The sequence below is a fragment of the Carcharodon carcharias genome, chromosome 10 (assembly GCF_017639515.1).
Source record: "Carcharodon carcharias isolate sCarCar2 chromosome 10, sCarCar2.pri, whole genome shotgun sequence".
Classification (NCBI taxonomy): domain Eukaryota; kingdom Metazoa; phylum Chordata; class Chondrichthyes; order Lamniformes; family Lamnidae; genus Carcharodon; species Carcharodon carcharias.
In genome coordinates this window covers 140,946,587-140,962,570 of record NC_054476.1, presented here as the reverse complement: position 1 = coordinate 140,962,570, position 15,984 = coordinate 140,946,587, and the positions used below count along the sequence as shown (strand labels likewise).

Below are 15,984 nucleotides of genomic sequence, written 5' to 3'. Positions count from 1 at the left end.
AACCAAGGAACTTCACTGGAGCATTATCAAACAAAACATGAAACTGGGCCACATTAGGATAGATGCCCAACAGCCTGATCAAAGAGACAGATTTTAAGGGGCATCTTTAAAAGGAGAGGAAGGCAGAAAGGTTTAAGAGGGGAATTCCAGACCTTAGGGTCCAGGCACCTGAAGGCACAGCCACCATTGGTGGAGGTGATTAAAAATTGGGGATGCACAAAAGGTCAGAATGGGAAGAGCGCAGAGATCTCAGACAGTTGTGGAGATGGAGGAAATTGCAGAGATAGGATGAGCAAGGCCATGGAGGGATTTGAAAATAAGGCTAAGAGCTTTAAAAAGAATTTTAAAATGTTACATTGATACATTGCTCAACTGTCAGGAGTTAATGTAGGCCAGCGAGCAAAGGTGATGGGTGAACAGGACTTGGTGAGTTATGATATTGGCAGCAGAGTTTTGGATGAGTTCGGGTTTATGGAGGATGGAAGATGAGGGGCCAGCCAGGGATGTGCTGGAACAGTTTTGATTAAACTTTCAGTCACCTCCACATGGCTCAACTTCTGTTCCACCATCTATCTCCTCAGTGAAGTTTCATGGGACATTTTTCACATTACAAGTTCTAAAAATGCTGCTCTTGTCCTACTGGTTCCTCGACCAACACATACCAAATTTTGTTCTTTTAATACAGTAAGAAATATTACATCCCAAATTGACCGGGGATTTAAAAAGCATTTTTAAAAGATATTCTCCATTTAGAACATTCCCAAATCATTAACATTCACCACCATAAATCTGCTGCCACAGAAAAGTCAGGACCGGAAAATAAACATTGCAGGGTATAACATACTTCAAAAAGATAGCAAGGGAAAAGATAGGGTGAAGTAAATATATATATTCAAGATACACAACAGTAGAAAAAAGGGACATAGCCATCAGCATTACAAAATAGAATCTATATGGATAGAGAAAACATAAAGTATCCATCACACTGAGGTGGAGGAGGAAGAAATATGCAGACAAATTAGGGAATCGAGTAAAAAAAAAAAATTATGGGGGATTTCAACTACCCTGATGCCTGTATTAATTGGACAGAAGAGGCAGGTAACATAAGAGATAGGAACACGAGTAGGCCATACAGCCCATCGGGCCCACTCCACCATTCAATATGATCATGGCTGCTTTTGGGCTTCAACCCCACTTTCTTGCCTGCTCCCCATATCCCCCGATTCCCTGAGAGACTATATATCTTAGTCTTAAACATATTCAACGATAGTGCATTCACAACCTTCTTGCAGCAAAGAATTCCAAAGATTCACAACCATTTGAGTGAAGAAATTTCTCATCTCAGTCCTTAAATGATCAGTCCCTTATCCTGAAAGTGTGCTCCTTGTTCTAGGTTCCCCAACCAGGGGAAATAATATCTCAGTATCTACCCTGTCAAATCCCATCAAAATCTTATATGCTTCAATGAAATCACCTCCCAATCTTCTAAACTCCAGAGAGTAGAGGCCCAATTTACTCAGTCTATCATAGGGCAACCCTCTCAATCCCAAGGACCAATCTAGTGAACCTGCACTGTACCACCTTCAATGCAAATATATCCTCCTTTAGATATTGAGATCAAAATTGCATGGTATTCTAGTTGTGGTCTCACCAAACCCCATACTATTGTAGCAAGACTTCTTTATTCCTGTATTCCAGTCCCATTGCAATAAAGGCCAACATGCCACTTGCTTTCCTAATTGCTTGCTGTACCTGCATGCTAACCTTTTGTGTTTCTTGTAGTAGTACACTCAAGTTTCTCTGAAAAGCACCATTTACAAGTTTCACATCTTTTAAAAAATATTTTGCTTTTCTATTCATCCAAACCAAGTAAATAACCTCACACTTTCCCACATGACATTCCACCTGTCTTGTTTCCCACTTACTGTTTTTATTTCTTTGCAGCCTGTGTCCTCCTCACAGCTTGCATTCCCACCATGCTTCGTATCTCCATCAAATCCAAGCATAATGCATCTACTGGTTCCCCTTTAACTACCGATACTGGTTCCCCTTTAACTACCCTACTAGTTGCACCCTCAAAAAATTTTTGCCAAATAGGATTTCCTTTTTGTAAATCCATGTAAAGAAATTAACTTTCTGCCATGTGTACTGGACTCTTTTCTAACTCAATATTTAAAAAGCCCAACAAGGGAAAATTCACTATTAGATCTAGTAATGGGGAATGAACCAGAGCAGCTAAGAGAAGTAAAAACAGGGGAACATCTAGGCTATTGTGACCATAATATAATATGCTTTAAGATGATAGTTCTGAAGGACATAACAGTGAAGAAGATCAAGTTGACAGATTGGAGAAAAGCTGATCTTCAGGGGCTCAGAATACAACTTGGGAAAATAAAATGGCAACAATATTGGCAAACAACGATGCAGAAGAACAATGAGAAATAGATAAAATGGTTTTCAGAGTGCAGGAAAAATATATTCCGCTAAAAGGAAAGAGTAAATTAAACACTAGTGAGGCTCTGTGGATGTATAAAGACATAAGGAAACAACTGAGGGTTAGGAAAGAGGCAAACATTAAATGCGTAGACAGCAAGGAGTGCATGATGAGGGAGAATATGAAGAAACAAGGAGAGAAGTAAAAAAAAAAAGACTAAAGCAAAGATAAACTATGAAATTAAGTTTTCAAGGAACATAGAAAAAAAGCAAAATATTTTACAGGCACATCAATATAAAACGCAACCTGTGATGAGAATAGGACCATTAAGAGATAGAGAATTGCAGAAATATTAAATAATTATTACACTTCGGTAATTTATCAGGGAGATAAACATGATGTTGAATAATGAGATGAACAATGAGATGAGCGCATTTCAAAAAGGTATGTATTGAATAAACTAAACAGACCCAGGGGTCAAAGCCCTGGACCAAATGGATCGCATCCTTGTTTTTTTTAAAAGAATCTGGGGAAGGTCCAGCAAAGGTGTTACTAATCATATTTAATAACTCCTTAAAAAAAGATATCGTGCAATAGGATTGGCAGGATAGCCAATGTAAATCCTATATTTAAGAAGGGGGACAGAACATTTCCAGGTAATTATCGACCATCAGCTTAACATCAGTGGTACAAAAATAATGGAATCCTTACTAGAGGAGGGAATAGAAGAACATCTAGAAATGAGAAATATAATAATGAATAGCCAGCATGGATTTTAAAAGGAAAAATCTTGTTCGACCAAACAAACTGAATTTTTGAGGAGGTAACAGAAAGTGGACAATGATAATGCAGTAGATGCAATTTATCTGGATGTTCAAAAGGCCTTTGATAAGATGTGCCACAATAGATTAACAAACGAGGTCAGAGAATGTGGAGTCAGGGGACAAGTGGCAGACTGGATTGCTAGCCAAAACAAAAACAGAATTACCTGGAAAAACTCAGCAGGTCTGGCAGCATCGGCGAAGAAGAAAAGAGTTGACGTTTCGAGTCCTCATGACCCTTCAAATGGGTCATTCAATCCCTGATGCAGATGAAGATGCTCAATATGCCCAGTGGCTGCATGCGCAAGAGGACATGGACCATGACTTTAAATGAGGACTCGAAACGTCAACTCTTTTCTTCTCCGCCGATGCTGCCAGACCTGCTGAGTTTTTCCAGGTAATTCTGTTTTTGTTTTGGATTTCTAGCATCCGCAGTTTTTTTGTTTTTATCTCTGGATTGCTAGCCAGTTTAAGACAGAAAACAGAGAGTGGGAATAAAGGGTCATTATTCAGAGTGGCAGAAGGTGAGAAGTGGAGTTCCACAAGGATCAGTGCTGGAAACACTGCTGTTCACAAACACAATTTCTAAATTTATGGATGACACCAAACTGGGGAGGATAGCCAATTCTGGGAAGGGCTGTAAAAAATTACAGGGGGACATTAATAAACTTGTAGAATAGACAAATAATTGACAAATGAAATTCAACATAGATAAATATGAATTTGTACATTTTGGTAGTAAGAGGAGGGAGGTCGCTTATTACTTGGAAGGTGCAAGTCTAGGTGGGGTAGAGGATCAAAGGGATCTCCAACCACAAATACAAGAATCGTTAAAAACCGTGCGACAGGTTAGCAAGGCCATTTTAAAAAAGCAAAGCAAGCACCAAATTTTATTTTTAGAGGGATAGAATTGAAAAGTAGGGAAGCTAGCCTTAATCTGTATAGAACTTTGGTTGGAACACACAGTCTGCTGTGTGCAGTTCTGGTCGCCATATTATAAAAAGGATATAGAGGCACTGGAGAAGGTTTACACGGATACCAGAAACACGTGGGTATAAACATCAGGAAAGGAGTGACAGGCTGGGGCTCTTCTCTCTTCAAAAAAAGGCTAAGGGATGACCTAATAGAGGTATTTAAAATTCTGAAAGGTTTTGATAAGAGTGGATACAGAGGGAATGTTTCCTCTTGTGGGGAAGGGCAGAAGTAGAGACCATCAAAATAAAACCGTCACCAAGAAATCCAAGAGGGAATTCAGAAGAAACTTCTTTACCCAGAGAGTGGTAAGAATGTGGAACTCGCTGCCACAGAGAGTGGTTGAAGTGAATAGTATAGAGATGCATTTAAAGGGAAAATGAACAAACCATTAAGCAGAAGGGAACCGAGGATTGCAATGGTAGATTTGATGAGAAAAGGTTGGAGGAGGCTCGTGCAGCATAAACACTGGCATGGACTGGTTGGGCTGAATGGCCTGTTTCTGTGCCACATATTCTATGAAATGTAAATCAACATAGGGAGATGTCAACACTCTTTCAAACAGCTACATAGGCACTGAGTCAAGTAGTCTCCTTCTGTGCCATATGAGTCTGTGATCCTACGACAGGTCCAGCGGTCACTACTGTGCAAGAGTGAGAAACAAGCACAGGCCCCTGACATGAGCAGTTAAGTGAGTACCTCAATCGTTGGATAGGTTGGACAATGCCTGCAGTATATACTGAGCTACACAGATATTTGGGATCATACGGGGCAGTTACATTTAAAAAGAAAGCTGGTGTGTAATTGCAACTTAAAACAAGTTTACACAAAACCCATTCATAAACAGTGCGCTAAACTGGCAACTGCAAAATGGGGAAATATTCAATTTATCAGTGGGTTTCACCAGACGTTGTTAGCATTAACATTAGGAAACACTGGTGTGCCCTGCAAGCAGAGCAGATAGCCTTACCCGCATGCCCATGTAGAAGGGTATAACTGTGACCCGGATGTTCTCTGTCGTTTCTCGATGTACATCAGACAGCTCTAACCAGGGATGGTTCTTCTCCTGCCAGGCACGTAATGTGTCTCTGGCAACAAATGGCAAAGCTGGGGGTGGTGGTTAAATGGTGCAACATTTAAAATTCAGATCCACATCACCAGGACAAACCAATCAGACACTGAAAACCAACTGAACAATAGTCGGTTTCCTCACTTTTTAAAATTAATTTGCGGGATTTGAGTGTCACTGGCAAGGCCAGCATTTATTGTCCATCCTTAATTGCCCTTCAGAAGGTGGTGCTCTTAAGTATTGACACTTGCTGGGGTATTTCCACAGGTATTGCAGCCTTCTAATTCACCCACTTGCCCATTCCTCAAGTTTAACCCTTAATGCTAAGCGAGCAGGATGCTGTAATGTTCTAAGATTCTATTGGATAGTGACCAGGAGATTAACCTGACCGATTTTCCTCTCCTAGCTTAGAGCTGACGCTGCTAATTTAAAGTCCCTGTTGCCCTGGCTGAGATTGGTTATGTTAACTTACCTGAGATCAAATCTGGGGCTTTCACTGAGGACTGTATAGGACAATATTAAAGCCAGTTATTAAGGTTAATGATTGTTCCACTAGATTCAAATACACAGAAGTAAAGAAATTGTTCAAGGGATCTGGATGGCACAATCAGTTAGACAGTATAGGTGGGATTTTCCAGTCCCCCCCGTTTGGCTGTTTTCTAAGTTTTCGAGCCCCAATTCCTATCATGGACAGGGCTGGATAATCCCAGCCTATGCTTTTCACATCTGCAAAGGCAGGCTGAAATAGTCCAATGTGAACTAAACTTGGGGCATATTCAGTTCAATTCCCACTGGGTATGAGCATAACACACAAAATTGCCTCCAACATGACACCAATTGGCAATTTCAGAGAGGCCGGTGTAGGCTGTAGAAACATATCGCATGCAATAAGGGTTGCTGTAAGGATGGGGGAAGAGGTGTAATTTCGGGGCAGAAGAAAAGAACATCTTCTATACAGTTGGTTATATCTATCCAGGAAGTTTTTTTGGCAACACTGGATACCTGAACTGAAAGGAGTTCCCCAGCACTATTGTCCCACATTGTGAAAATTTACATTCACAGCCTCCATTGATATACAGCCTCATCACTTCTCCTCCTAGAAACACCTCACAGCACTTATCATACAACTAATCACTATAGAAGGGCACTAACATAAACAATCAACTAGGAGAGATCACACAAACCGCAATGAACTGAACAGCCAATTAAGCAAAAACAGAATTACCTGGAAAAACTCAGCAGGTCTGGCAGCATCGGCGGAGAAGAAAAGAGTTGACGTTTCGAGTCCTCATGACCCTTCGACAGAACAAGGTGAATCCCAGGAAGGGTTGAAATATAAGCTGGTTTAAGGTGGGCGAGGTGGGGGGGTGGGGGGGGTGGAGAGAGAGAGAGAGAGAGAGAGAGAGAGAGAGAGAGAAGTGGTGTGGTTGTAGGCAAAAGCAGTGATAGAAGCAGATCATCAAAAGATGTCACAGACGGCAGAACAAAAGAACACATAGGTGTCGAAGTTGGTGATATTATCTAAACGAATGTGCTAATTAAGAGTGGATGGTAGGGCTCTCAAGTCATAGCTCTAGTGGGGGTGGGGGGAGCATAAAAGATTAAAAAATATTTAAAAATAATGGAAATAGGAGGGAAAAAGAAAAATCTATATAATTTATTGGAAAAAAACAAAAGGAAGGGGGAAAAAACAGAAGGGGGGGTGGGGATGGAGGAGGGAGTTCAAGACCTAAAGTTGTTGAATTCAATATTCAGTCTGGAAGGCTGTAAAGTGCCTAGTCGGAAGATGAGGTGCTGTTCCTCCAGTTTGCGTTGGGCTTCACTGGAACAATGCAGCAAGCCAAGGACAGACATGTGGGCAAGAGAGCAGGGTGGGGTGTTGAAATGGCAAGCAACAGGGAGGTTTGGGTCATTCTTGCGGACAGACCGCAGGTGTTCTGCAAAGCAGTCGCCCAGTTTACGTTTGGTCTCTCCAATGTAGAGGAGACCGCATTGGGAGCAACGAACGCAGTAGACTAAGTTGGGGGAAATGCAAGTGAAATGTTGCTTCACTTGAAAGGAGTGTTTGGGCCCTTGGACGGTGAGGAGAGAGGAAGTGAAGGGGCAGGTGTTACATCTTTTGCGTGGGCATGGGATGGTGCCATAGGTGGGGGTTGGGAAGTAGGGGGTGATGGAGGAGTGGACCAGGGTGTCCCGGAGGGAACGATCCCTACAGAATGCCGACAGTGGGGGTGAAGGGAAGATGTGTTTGGTAGTGGCATCATGCTGGAGTTGGTGGAAATGGCGGAGGATGATCCTTTGAATGCGGAAGCTGGTGGGGTGATAAGTGAGGACAAGGGGGACCCTATCATGTTTCTGGGAGGGAGGAGAAGGCGTGAGGGCGGATGCGCGGGAGATGGCTGGACACAGTTGAGGGCCCTGTCAACGACTGTGGGTGGAAAACCTCGGTTAAGGAAGAAGGAGGACATGTCAGAGGAACTGTTTTTGAAGGTAGCATCATCGGAACAGATGCGACGGAGGTGAAGGAACTGTGAGAATGGGATGGAGTCCTTACGAGAAGCGGGGTGTGAGGAGCTGTAGTCGAGATAGCTGTGGGAGTCGGTAGGCTTGTAATGGATATTGGTGGACAGTCTATCACCAGAGACTGAGACAGTGAGGCCAAGGAAGGGAAGGGAAGTGTCAGAGATGGACCACGTGAAAATGATGGAGGGGTGGAGATTGGAAGCAAAATTAATAAGTTTTTCCAAGTCCCGACGGGAGCACGAAGCAGCACCGAAGTAATCATCGATGTACCGGAGAAAGAGTTGTAGAAGGGGGCCGGAGTAGGACTGGAACAAGGAATGTTCCACATACCCCATAAAGAGACAGGCATAGCTGGGGCCCATGCGGGTACCCATAGCCACACCTTTTATTTGGAGGAAGTGAGAGGAGTTGAAGGAGAAATTGTTTAGTGTGAGAACAAGTTCAGCCAGACGGAGGAGAGTACTGGTGGATGGAGATTGTTCGGGCCTCTGTTCGAGGAAGAATCTAAGGGCCCTCAGACCATCCTGGTGGGGGATGGAGGTGTAGAGGGATTGGACGTCCATGGTGAAGAGGAAGCGGTTGGGGCCAGGGAACTGGAAATTGTTGATGTGACCTAAGGTGTCAGAGGAATCACAGATGTAGGTGGGAAGGGACTGGACAAGGGGAGAGAGAAGGGAGTCAAGATAATGAGAGATGAGTTCTGTGGGGCAGGAGCAAGCTGAGACGATCGGTCTGCTGGGACAGTTCTGTTTGTGGATTTTGGGTAGGAGGTAGAAGCGGGCTGTCCGAGGTTGGGCGACTATCAGGTTGGAAGCTGTGGGAGGAAGATCCCCAGAGGAGATGAGGTCAGTGACAGTACTGGAAACAATGGCTTGATGTTCACTGGTGGGGTCATGGTCCAGGGAGAGGTGGGAGGAAGTGTCTGTGAGTTGACGCTCAGCCTCCACGAGGTAGAGGTCAGTGTGCCAGACAACAACAGCACCACCCTTGTCGGCGGGTTTGATGACGATGTCAGGGTTGGACCTGAGAGAATGGAGTGCAGTAAGTTCAGCGAGAGAGAGATTAGAATGGGTGACAGGAGCAGAGAAATTGAGACGACTAATTTCGCGCCGACAGTTCTCAATGAAAAGATCAAGAGAAGGTAAGAATCCAGAGGGAGGGGTCCAGGTGAAGGGAGAATATTGGAGATGGGTGAAAGGATCCGTTGAACGGGGAGAGGACTCCTGCCCAAAGAAGTGAGCCCGGAGACGAAGACGGCGGAAGAAGAGTTCAGCAGCGTGCCGAGCCCGAAATTCATTAAGGTGAGGGCATAGGGGTATGAAATTAAGTCCTTTGCTGAGCACTTGGAATGACATTCTTGAGGGGGGAATGCTGACTTGGACACCCGCTGAATCCAGGTCTTTGAAATCCATGGGCATTGTTAGATCAACGTAAGCAGGTAACAGTGCCTTGGTTTAATGTCTTAATTGCCCTGCCCTCCCCAACAGTGCAGCCCCGCCCCGCCCTCCCCAACAGTGCAGCCCTGCCCCGACCCTGGTCCTTGCACTCAACAGTGCAGTGCTGCCCTGAAATGTCTGATAGGAGTATTTGCTCTAGTTCCAGGGTGGGGTTTGAACCCATAACCTTTTGACTCTGGGTGGGCAGGGTAAACAGCAGCCCAAACTGGGCCAAGCTGAAATACCTCAGTAAACAGTTTAGGGAAATCATTTCTGCCCTTCCCATTTCTGACCTGCTCATTTATACACATCTTTCTTCCCTCATTTTCAATCTGGTGTCCACAAATTCCACAGCGATACGACATGCTGCAAATCAAACAACTGCAGCTTCTTTGGACAATTACACAAAGAAACTCTCAGTATCAAAAGCAAGAAAACAACTCAGCAAAGTAGACATATGCCTGTGTGCAGACTAATTGCTGACATACCTTTTGCAGGGTCATAGGAGAGAAATCTTTCAAATAACTCGTGCTGAATGGGGCTTCTATCTGAGGAGCTGTAAGGAAGGATGTCTTCATGGCTCACGTAGTCTAAACCTAACACAAAACAAATGTTCATACCTTACAAACAGACCCTTTGGCAAACGTGCTGAATTACATGCGCAATGGTTTCACTTTGTGCAGATTCCTCCAACTGCACCAAAACCATATTTGCAAACCAGAATCCCATCACTCCTGCAGTTTTCAGACCTCGCCTGTAACTTATATTTATATAGTACCGTTAATGGCGCAAAACCTCTCAAGGTGCTTCACAGGAATGTCAAAGAAAATTTAACAATGAGCCACAAAAGGAGATAAAAGGATAGGTGACCAAAAGGTTGGTCAAAGAGTAAACTTGAAGGAGTGTCTCAAGGTGGAGAGGTCTGGGGAGGGAATTGCAGATCTTGGGCAGCTGAAGACACAATTGCTAATGGTGAAGTGATTAATATTGGGGATGCACAAGAGGCCAGAATTGGAGGAGTGCAGAGATCTCAGAGGGCTGATTGGCTGTAGGGATTTGAAAACAAGGATGAGAATTTTAAAATTGGGGCAGTGCTGGACCAGGAACAAATGTAGGTCAGCAAGCACAGGGGTGATAGGCGAATGGGACTTGGTGTGAGTTAGCACACGGGCAGCAGAGTTTTGGATGAATGCAAGTTTATGGAGGTGCTGATTCTTTGCTGGCTTACAGATCCAAGGATGATGGTCTCCAGTGTCTCTCCTGTGACCATTCCTCATATAAGACCTAGGTGGCAGAGGTTCGTCACAGTTGAGCCTGATACTGTTCTGACACAACGTCCAACAATGGTCTGGAGGGAAACCAGGAATGGAAAACCTGGACAATTTTCCTTCACTAGTCTGGGCTACCAAAGCAACTTAGTTGATTTCAGCTTACTTAATAATAGTGATATAAAATCTATGATGAAACCTTGGGCCCTCCTGCTTTTGCACCACAAACAAAAGGACACCATTTTACCTGGAATAGCGTAAAGGGCTCTGCTGTCATCATGATTAGCGAGAAAGGTCACTGCTTCAGTCTGTGATCTCTGAGACTACAACAGAAAAACACACATTCAGTCACTAGGAGCCAAATACAAAGTAATAGCAGCTGAGCTTACTGTTAATGGTGTATCAAAGGTTACTAACACCAGCCCAACACCAGCTGAATGCAACAACAAAAACATAATAATTGCCCCTTTGTTAATTCAGGTCTCCCCACTGTGTTGCAAACTGAATCCAACAAGGACTCATTCCCTCCCATCCACAATACATTCCTCAGCCCAATTCTCACATTCCCCCAACACCCACAAATCTCTCTATAGCACTAATTCTCACCCAGCCCCACCCGATTCTCCTCCTCTTCCTTGAGGCACAGGGCTACAGCTCCTCAGATGCTGCTCGTTCCTCTGTACTTCACTCATGACGTCTGTCTTTCTGTTTAAATCCACAAAGGGCACATGGTTGGATAATCCAGTGGATGGAACATCAAACCCAAGCCTCACTTGCTCAGTACACTGGTACTTGTCAGGGGACACTGAAAAATTATCAGCAGCAGGAGCCCTGGCCAACAGAAACTAACCCAGTTCCTGGGATCTCTCTCTTCTCTATGCCACAGTACCACTGGCCAGTGCCTTTACCTGCACTGAGACATCAGGAGTGATTGGACAATTTATACATAAATATGAAGTACCATGTTCAGGAAAAAAAATCTAACAATTCTCTCTCTTCTGCCTCACAAAAGACTTCAACTTGCAGCCCACAGATCATGAGGGGATTCTTCTGTAGTTGAGAACATTCTGGAAACTTTCCATCATTCAGGGTTCCCTCGGAGAGTCACAAAGTTACCTGTTAGCCTTTTCATAATATACCTTCCCACAAACAAACCTCTGGCAGAACAGAGATAAAAACAAAAAAACTGCGGATGCTGGAAATCCAAAACAAAAACAGAATTACCTGGAAAAACTCAGCAGGTCTGGCAGCATCGGCGGAGAAGAAAAGAGCAGTTCTGGATAAGTAATCCCCTCCACCCTCTCCCATTGCTGGTGCATAGGCCCTCACACTTACTATATGAGGGCAGTCCCTGGTATCGATCAACACCTGGTAGTAGGTGTGAGTTTTGCCTTTGACCTCTTTGGAACCTTGAGTTCCTGAGTTTTCTGTTTTACTGAGGGGGAGAGAGAGAGAGACACAAGAGGTTAGTTCAGTCATTTGCAGCATGCAGCTGGGGAATATTAAACTCGTGACATTGCCTGCTCCCACTTCAAACAGCAACGAGTTGTACAGATACACCTCCATAGCAGTGCTCTGAACAAACAGGGCAGAAGATTATAAGGCAGACTGAAGCATAGGTCAGGGATTGGGAAACACGGAAAAAACATTTCAAAACAATGGGAATCATGGTGAAAGTAATTAGAGAAAGGACAAGATTCCCTCGTGTCCCTGAAACAATGATGTAGTCTCACTTAAAGGATTACAAACCCCAGTGCCCAGAGTTCCTGCTGGATTTTCCCAATCAACCAGCATAACTTCAGCAGAAACCCTCCCCTGGGATTTGCCAAACTTCTGTTAAAGTCACAGTAGCCAACTGGGAGAAATTCTCAGGGCAAATGTTTAATATCAATTTTGAAACAAATTGTTCAGCCTCATTTCATTCCCTCTTTTGTAAATGGTTACAGCAGCACCATCTGACCCTGCCAGTCAAACTAGGCAGTGACCTCCAGAGTCCTTGGCAAAACGCACCAGTTCCCAAAACTAGCAACTGGGCTCTGTGCTGGCTCCACTTACGCAACACACCGCACTATGCATGGACTAGGCTCCATGCTGACCCCAACGCCCCTGCCCACTCGGGCTGGACTGGATTCCATACCCCTCCCCACCAGGGTATGGACTGGGCTCCATGCTGCGCCACCCCACATCCTGCTACTTAGCACACAATTACACATGCCACTTTCTATCCTCAGTAGTTTCTCCTCCCTCCTGAAGGTGGTTACTCATTGCTGTGACGGAGCTTCATTGACATCATTCAAGGCAATTGTAGCACATCCTCCACTAACTGCCACATAACATGGTCGAACCTGGGACATTCCTGGTCTAAATGGCTCTGCTACTCACCACCTTAACCAGCTGATCCCAGGGATGGGCCAGGTTGAATATAATGTGCCTGGCACCACCGTGGCTCACAGCAGCCAATCAAATACAGATACAAAATACTCTGGTCTATTGGTCAAGTTATTCAATGTGTGAGCTCAGAGTCCTGGTACTTCAAGACAGGGACTTCCAAACCCATGCATATAACACCCAGGGATAAGCTCAATGTTTGTCCATGAGGATAATGCATTAGGCTGTGGATAAAGTGTGACACAATTCAATTAAATTGAATGCACCTTAACAGGGAAATAAAATCCAATGAAAACGAGTGAATCATGTGGGAATCCTGATAAACCACCCACCAGCTTTAATCTTTAAGTTTAATGAGTAAGGTAAAACCAGTAACAAAGATGATTCAAGGACATTCATCCCTTACCTGTCAGAACTGCAAGATGCTACATCTCGGTCATATAGCCTGGCATGCCAGGGGAATAGGACTATCCCTCGGTAACCAAACACGCTATGCAGAAATAGCTACAGGGAGAGGACAAGAAAAGGTCAGAGACTGCTCCAGTAATCCAAGATAAAGCTACACCATTGCAGCCATCACCCAGAGCTACAATTCAGGTCTAAGCATAACAACATAAGAGGTACAGGAATAGGCTATTTGGCCCCATGAGCCTGCTCTGCCATTCAATATGATCAAGGGTGATCTTAGATATCAACTCCACTTCTCTGCCTGATCCCCATATCCTTTGATTTCCCCAAATGTCCAAAAATCTATCTACATCAGCCTTCAATATACTCTGACTGAGAATCCACAGGCCCGGGGACAGAGAATTCCAAAGATTCACAACTCCGAGAGGGAAGAACTTACTCATCTTAGTCCTAAACTGCTGAACTTCCTATCCTAAAACTGTGAACTTTAATTCTAGATTCTCCCAACATCCACCCTATCAAGTACTCTCAGAATCTTCTATGCTTTTCCTGTATGCCAAGAAAAGGAAGAGGACAGCTCATTTTGTACAATCCCACAAAGTGCACACACAAGCAGCAAATGTTTGTGTTCACAATTCAATGCTGCAGAGTGAGGCAGAAGGAGGTTTGAGTTCCCAACAGAGAGAGAAAAGGAAAGAGATTTCAGCTTATAACTCAGGGTGAATTATGGATTCAAGTCGCCTCACTGCAGGAGGAGCGAGGACAGAAAAAAAAACTGAAAACAGTCACAGCAGTAGCTCCCTGTCCAAGAGCAGCTCCCAGCAGCCTGTCCCATTAGTGAGGTGAATGTCACAGCGAGAGTCCACCCCCCCAGGGGCCTTAGGGGGGAGAAGGTGCCCAAGCCCGACATCCAGGGGCCCCAAAGCGGGGGGAGGGAAGGAACCAAGACACCCGAGGAGGGGGAAGTTCTGACCCCCTACCACCCTGGGGCCAAGGGAGGGCCTGATGCCCTGCCATCCCAGGGCTAGGGGACAGTCCGTCCAGCACCCACCCATCCCGTCTGGGGGAGGGCAGTTGGCAGTGTCTGTTTCTGCCACCAAGGAGGGTTCATCCCCCCTCCCATCCGGGGTCAGCAGTCACTTCGCAGCCTCATCCAATCTCTTACCTGACCTGTTTCGTATTTTCCCTGCTGTTTGGGTGCCTCAAACACTCCGACTGGCTCCAACACTTTGCCTTCAGGGCGATTCCTGGAAGACAGAAAAAGTCCAATTTCAAAATGGGCCCAATCCAGAAGACAGAGACTCTGCAGTATTAGAGGCCTATGTACCACTTGATTGGGCTGCACTTTAGCCATAGCACAGGATACTGCCTTCTCCATAACACAAGAAAAAGGAGTGGCAGCCCATTCGGCTCATCGAGCCTGCTCCCCCTCAATACAATCATGGCTGCTCTTGGGCTTCAACTCCATTTTTCTGCCTGGTCTTCATATCCCTTCATTCCCTGAGACACTAAAAATCTGTCTATCCCAACCTTAAATATATTCAATGATGGAACATCCACAGCCCTCTGGGATAGAAAATTCCAAAGGTTTACAATCCTTTGAATGAAGAAATTTCTCTTCACCTCAGTCCTAAATGATCGGTCCCTTACCCAGAGACTGTCCCACTTGTTCTAGATTCCCAGCTGGGGGAACAATTTCTCATTATATACACTGTCAACTCCTTCAGAATATTCGGTTTTAATGAGCACAGCTCCCATTACTCTAAACTCTGGAGAACATGAAACTCACTGAAGTTGGGCCAAAGTGTCTAAAGCAAATCACAAACAGCAGTATCTTAGCAACATGATAGTGGGAAAGAGTGCTCGACTCTCATCAATCTGCTCAATCCACAGCTCACATCTAACTATTGAATTGTGGACTCTCCTCAGATACCCATTCATCTCCCACTCAAGGAACATGAGTTTCCTTCCTCTCCCTCTGAACAAACTGTACTGGTAATCTATTTCACTTGATCATCCTTCTCAACAAATATCAGACCAGCTCACTTTAAAAGTACCACTGTTCACAAACTAACTGGCTTCCTGGAGGTTTATTCCATACACCCACTCTCCCACTGGGGGAAAATCTCAGCTCTGCCACATGTCTCAATATTCATCTTGCCCATCACCAGCGCACTATAATGCAGCACGTTCAGGATGAACTGCAGCAACTCATCAAGGTCATTTCAACGGCATATCCACCTCTCCCGAGATGTCTACCAGAGGAGGATGGCAGCAGCTACATTGTAGGAACACATTACCTCCAAGTCACATTTCATCCTGATTTGGATGTATTTTGGCTGTTCCTTCACTGTCCCTGGGTCCAAATCCTGGAACTCCCTCCCTAACAGCACTGTGGGTGTACCGACACCACATGGACTGCAGCAGTTCACCACCACCTTCTCGATGACAATTAGAGGTTGGCATTAAATGCTGGCTGTGCCAACAACACCCACATCCAAAGAACAAATGTCTAAAAATAACTTGTAAGATTAAAAAATAAAGAATATTTTCCTGGACAGATTTTCAGGTTAACATGTTTGTAGAAGGACACAAACCCCAAGGGGTTACACAGCTGTTCGGTGATATGGTCACAGTTCAGAGAAGCACACGCACAGCATCCTAT

The 15,984-nt window shown here is 44.6% G+C and overlaps 1 protein-coding gene across 4 annotated transcripts in view; it reads right to left on the bottom strand.

The window, feature by feature from the left end:
* Positions 1 to 15,984, bottom strand: part of poldip2 (polymerase (DNA-directed), delta interacting protein 2) — a 52,163-nt gene that overhangs the window by 33,920 nt on the left and 2,259 nt on the right. For all 4 annotated transcript variants that reach the window (XM_041197099.1, XM_041197098.1, XM_041197100.1 and 1 more), the window contains exons 2-7: positions 14,485 to 14,566; positions 13,318 to 13,415; positions 11,859 to 11,958; positions 10,771 to 10,846; positions 9,744 to 9,851; positions 5,198 to 5,334 (exon numbers count right to left, since the gene is read on the bottom strand). In XM_041197099.1, coding sequence (XP_041053033.1) covers positions 5,198 to 5,334; positions 9,744 to 9,851; positions 10,771 to 10,846; positions 11,859 to 11,958; positions 13,318 to 13,415; positions 14,485 to 14,566 — 601 coding nt within the window. The remainder of the gene's footprint in view (positions 1 to 5,197; positions 5,335 to 9,743; positions 9,852 to 10,770; positions 10,847 to 11,858; positions 11,959 to 13,317; positions 13,416 to 14,484; positions 14,567 to 15,984) is intronic.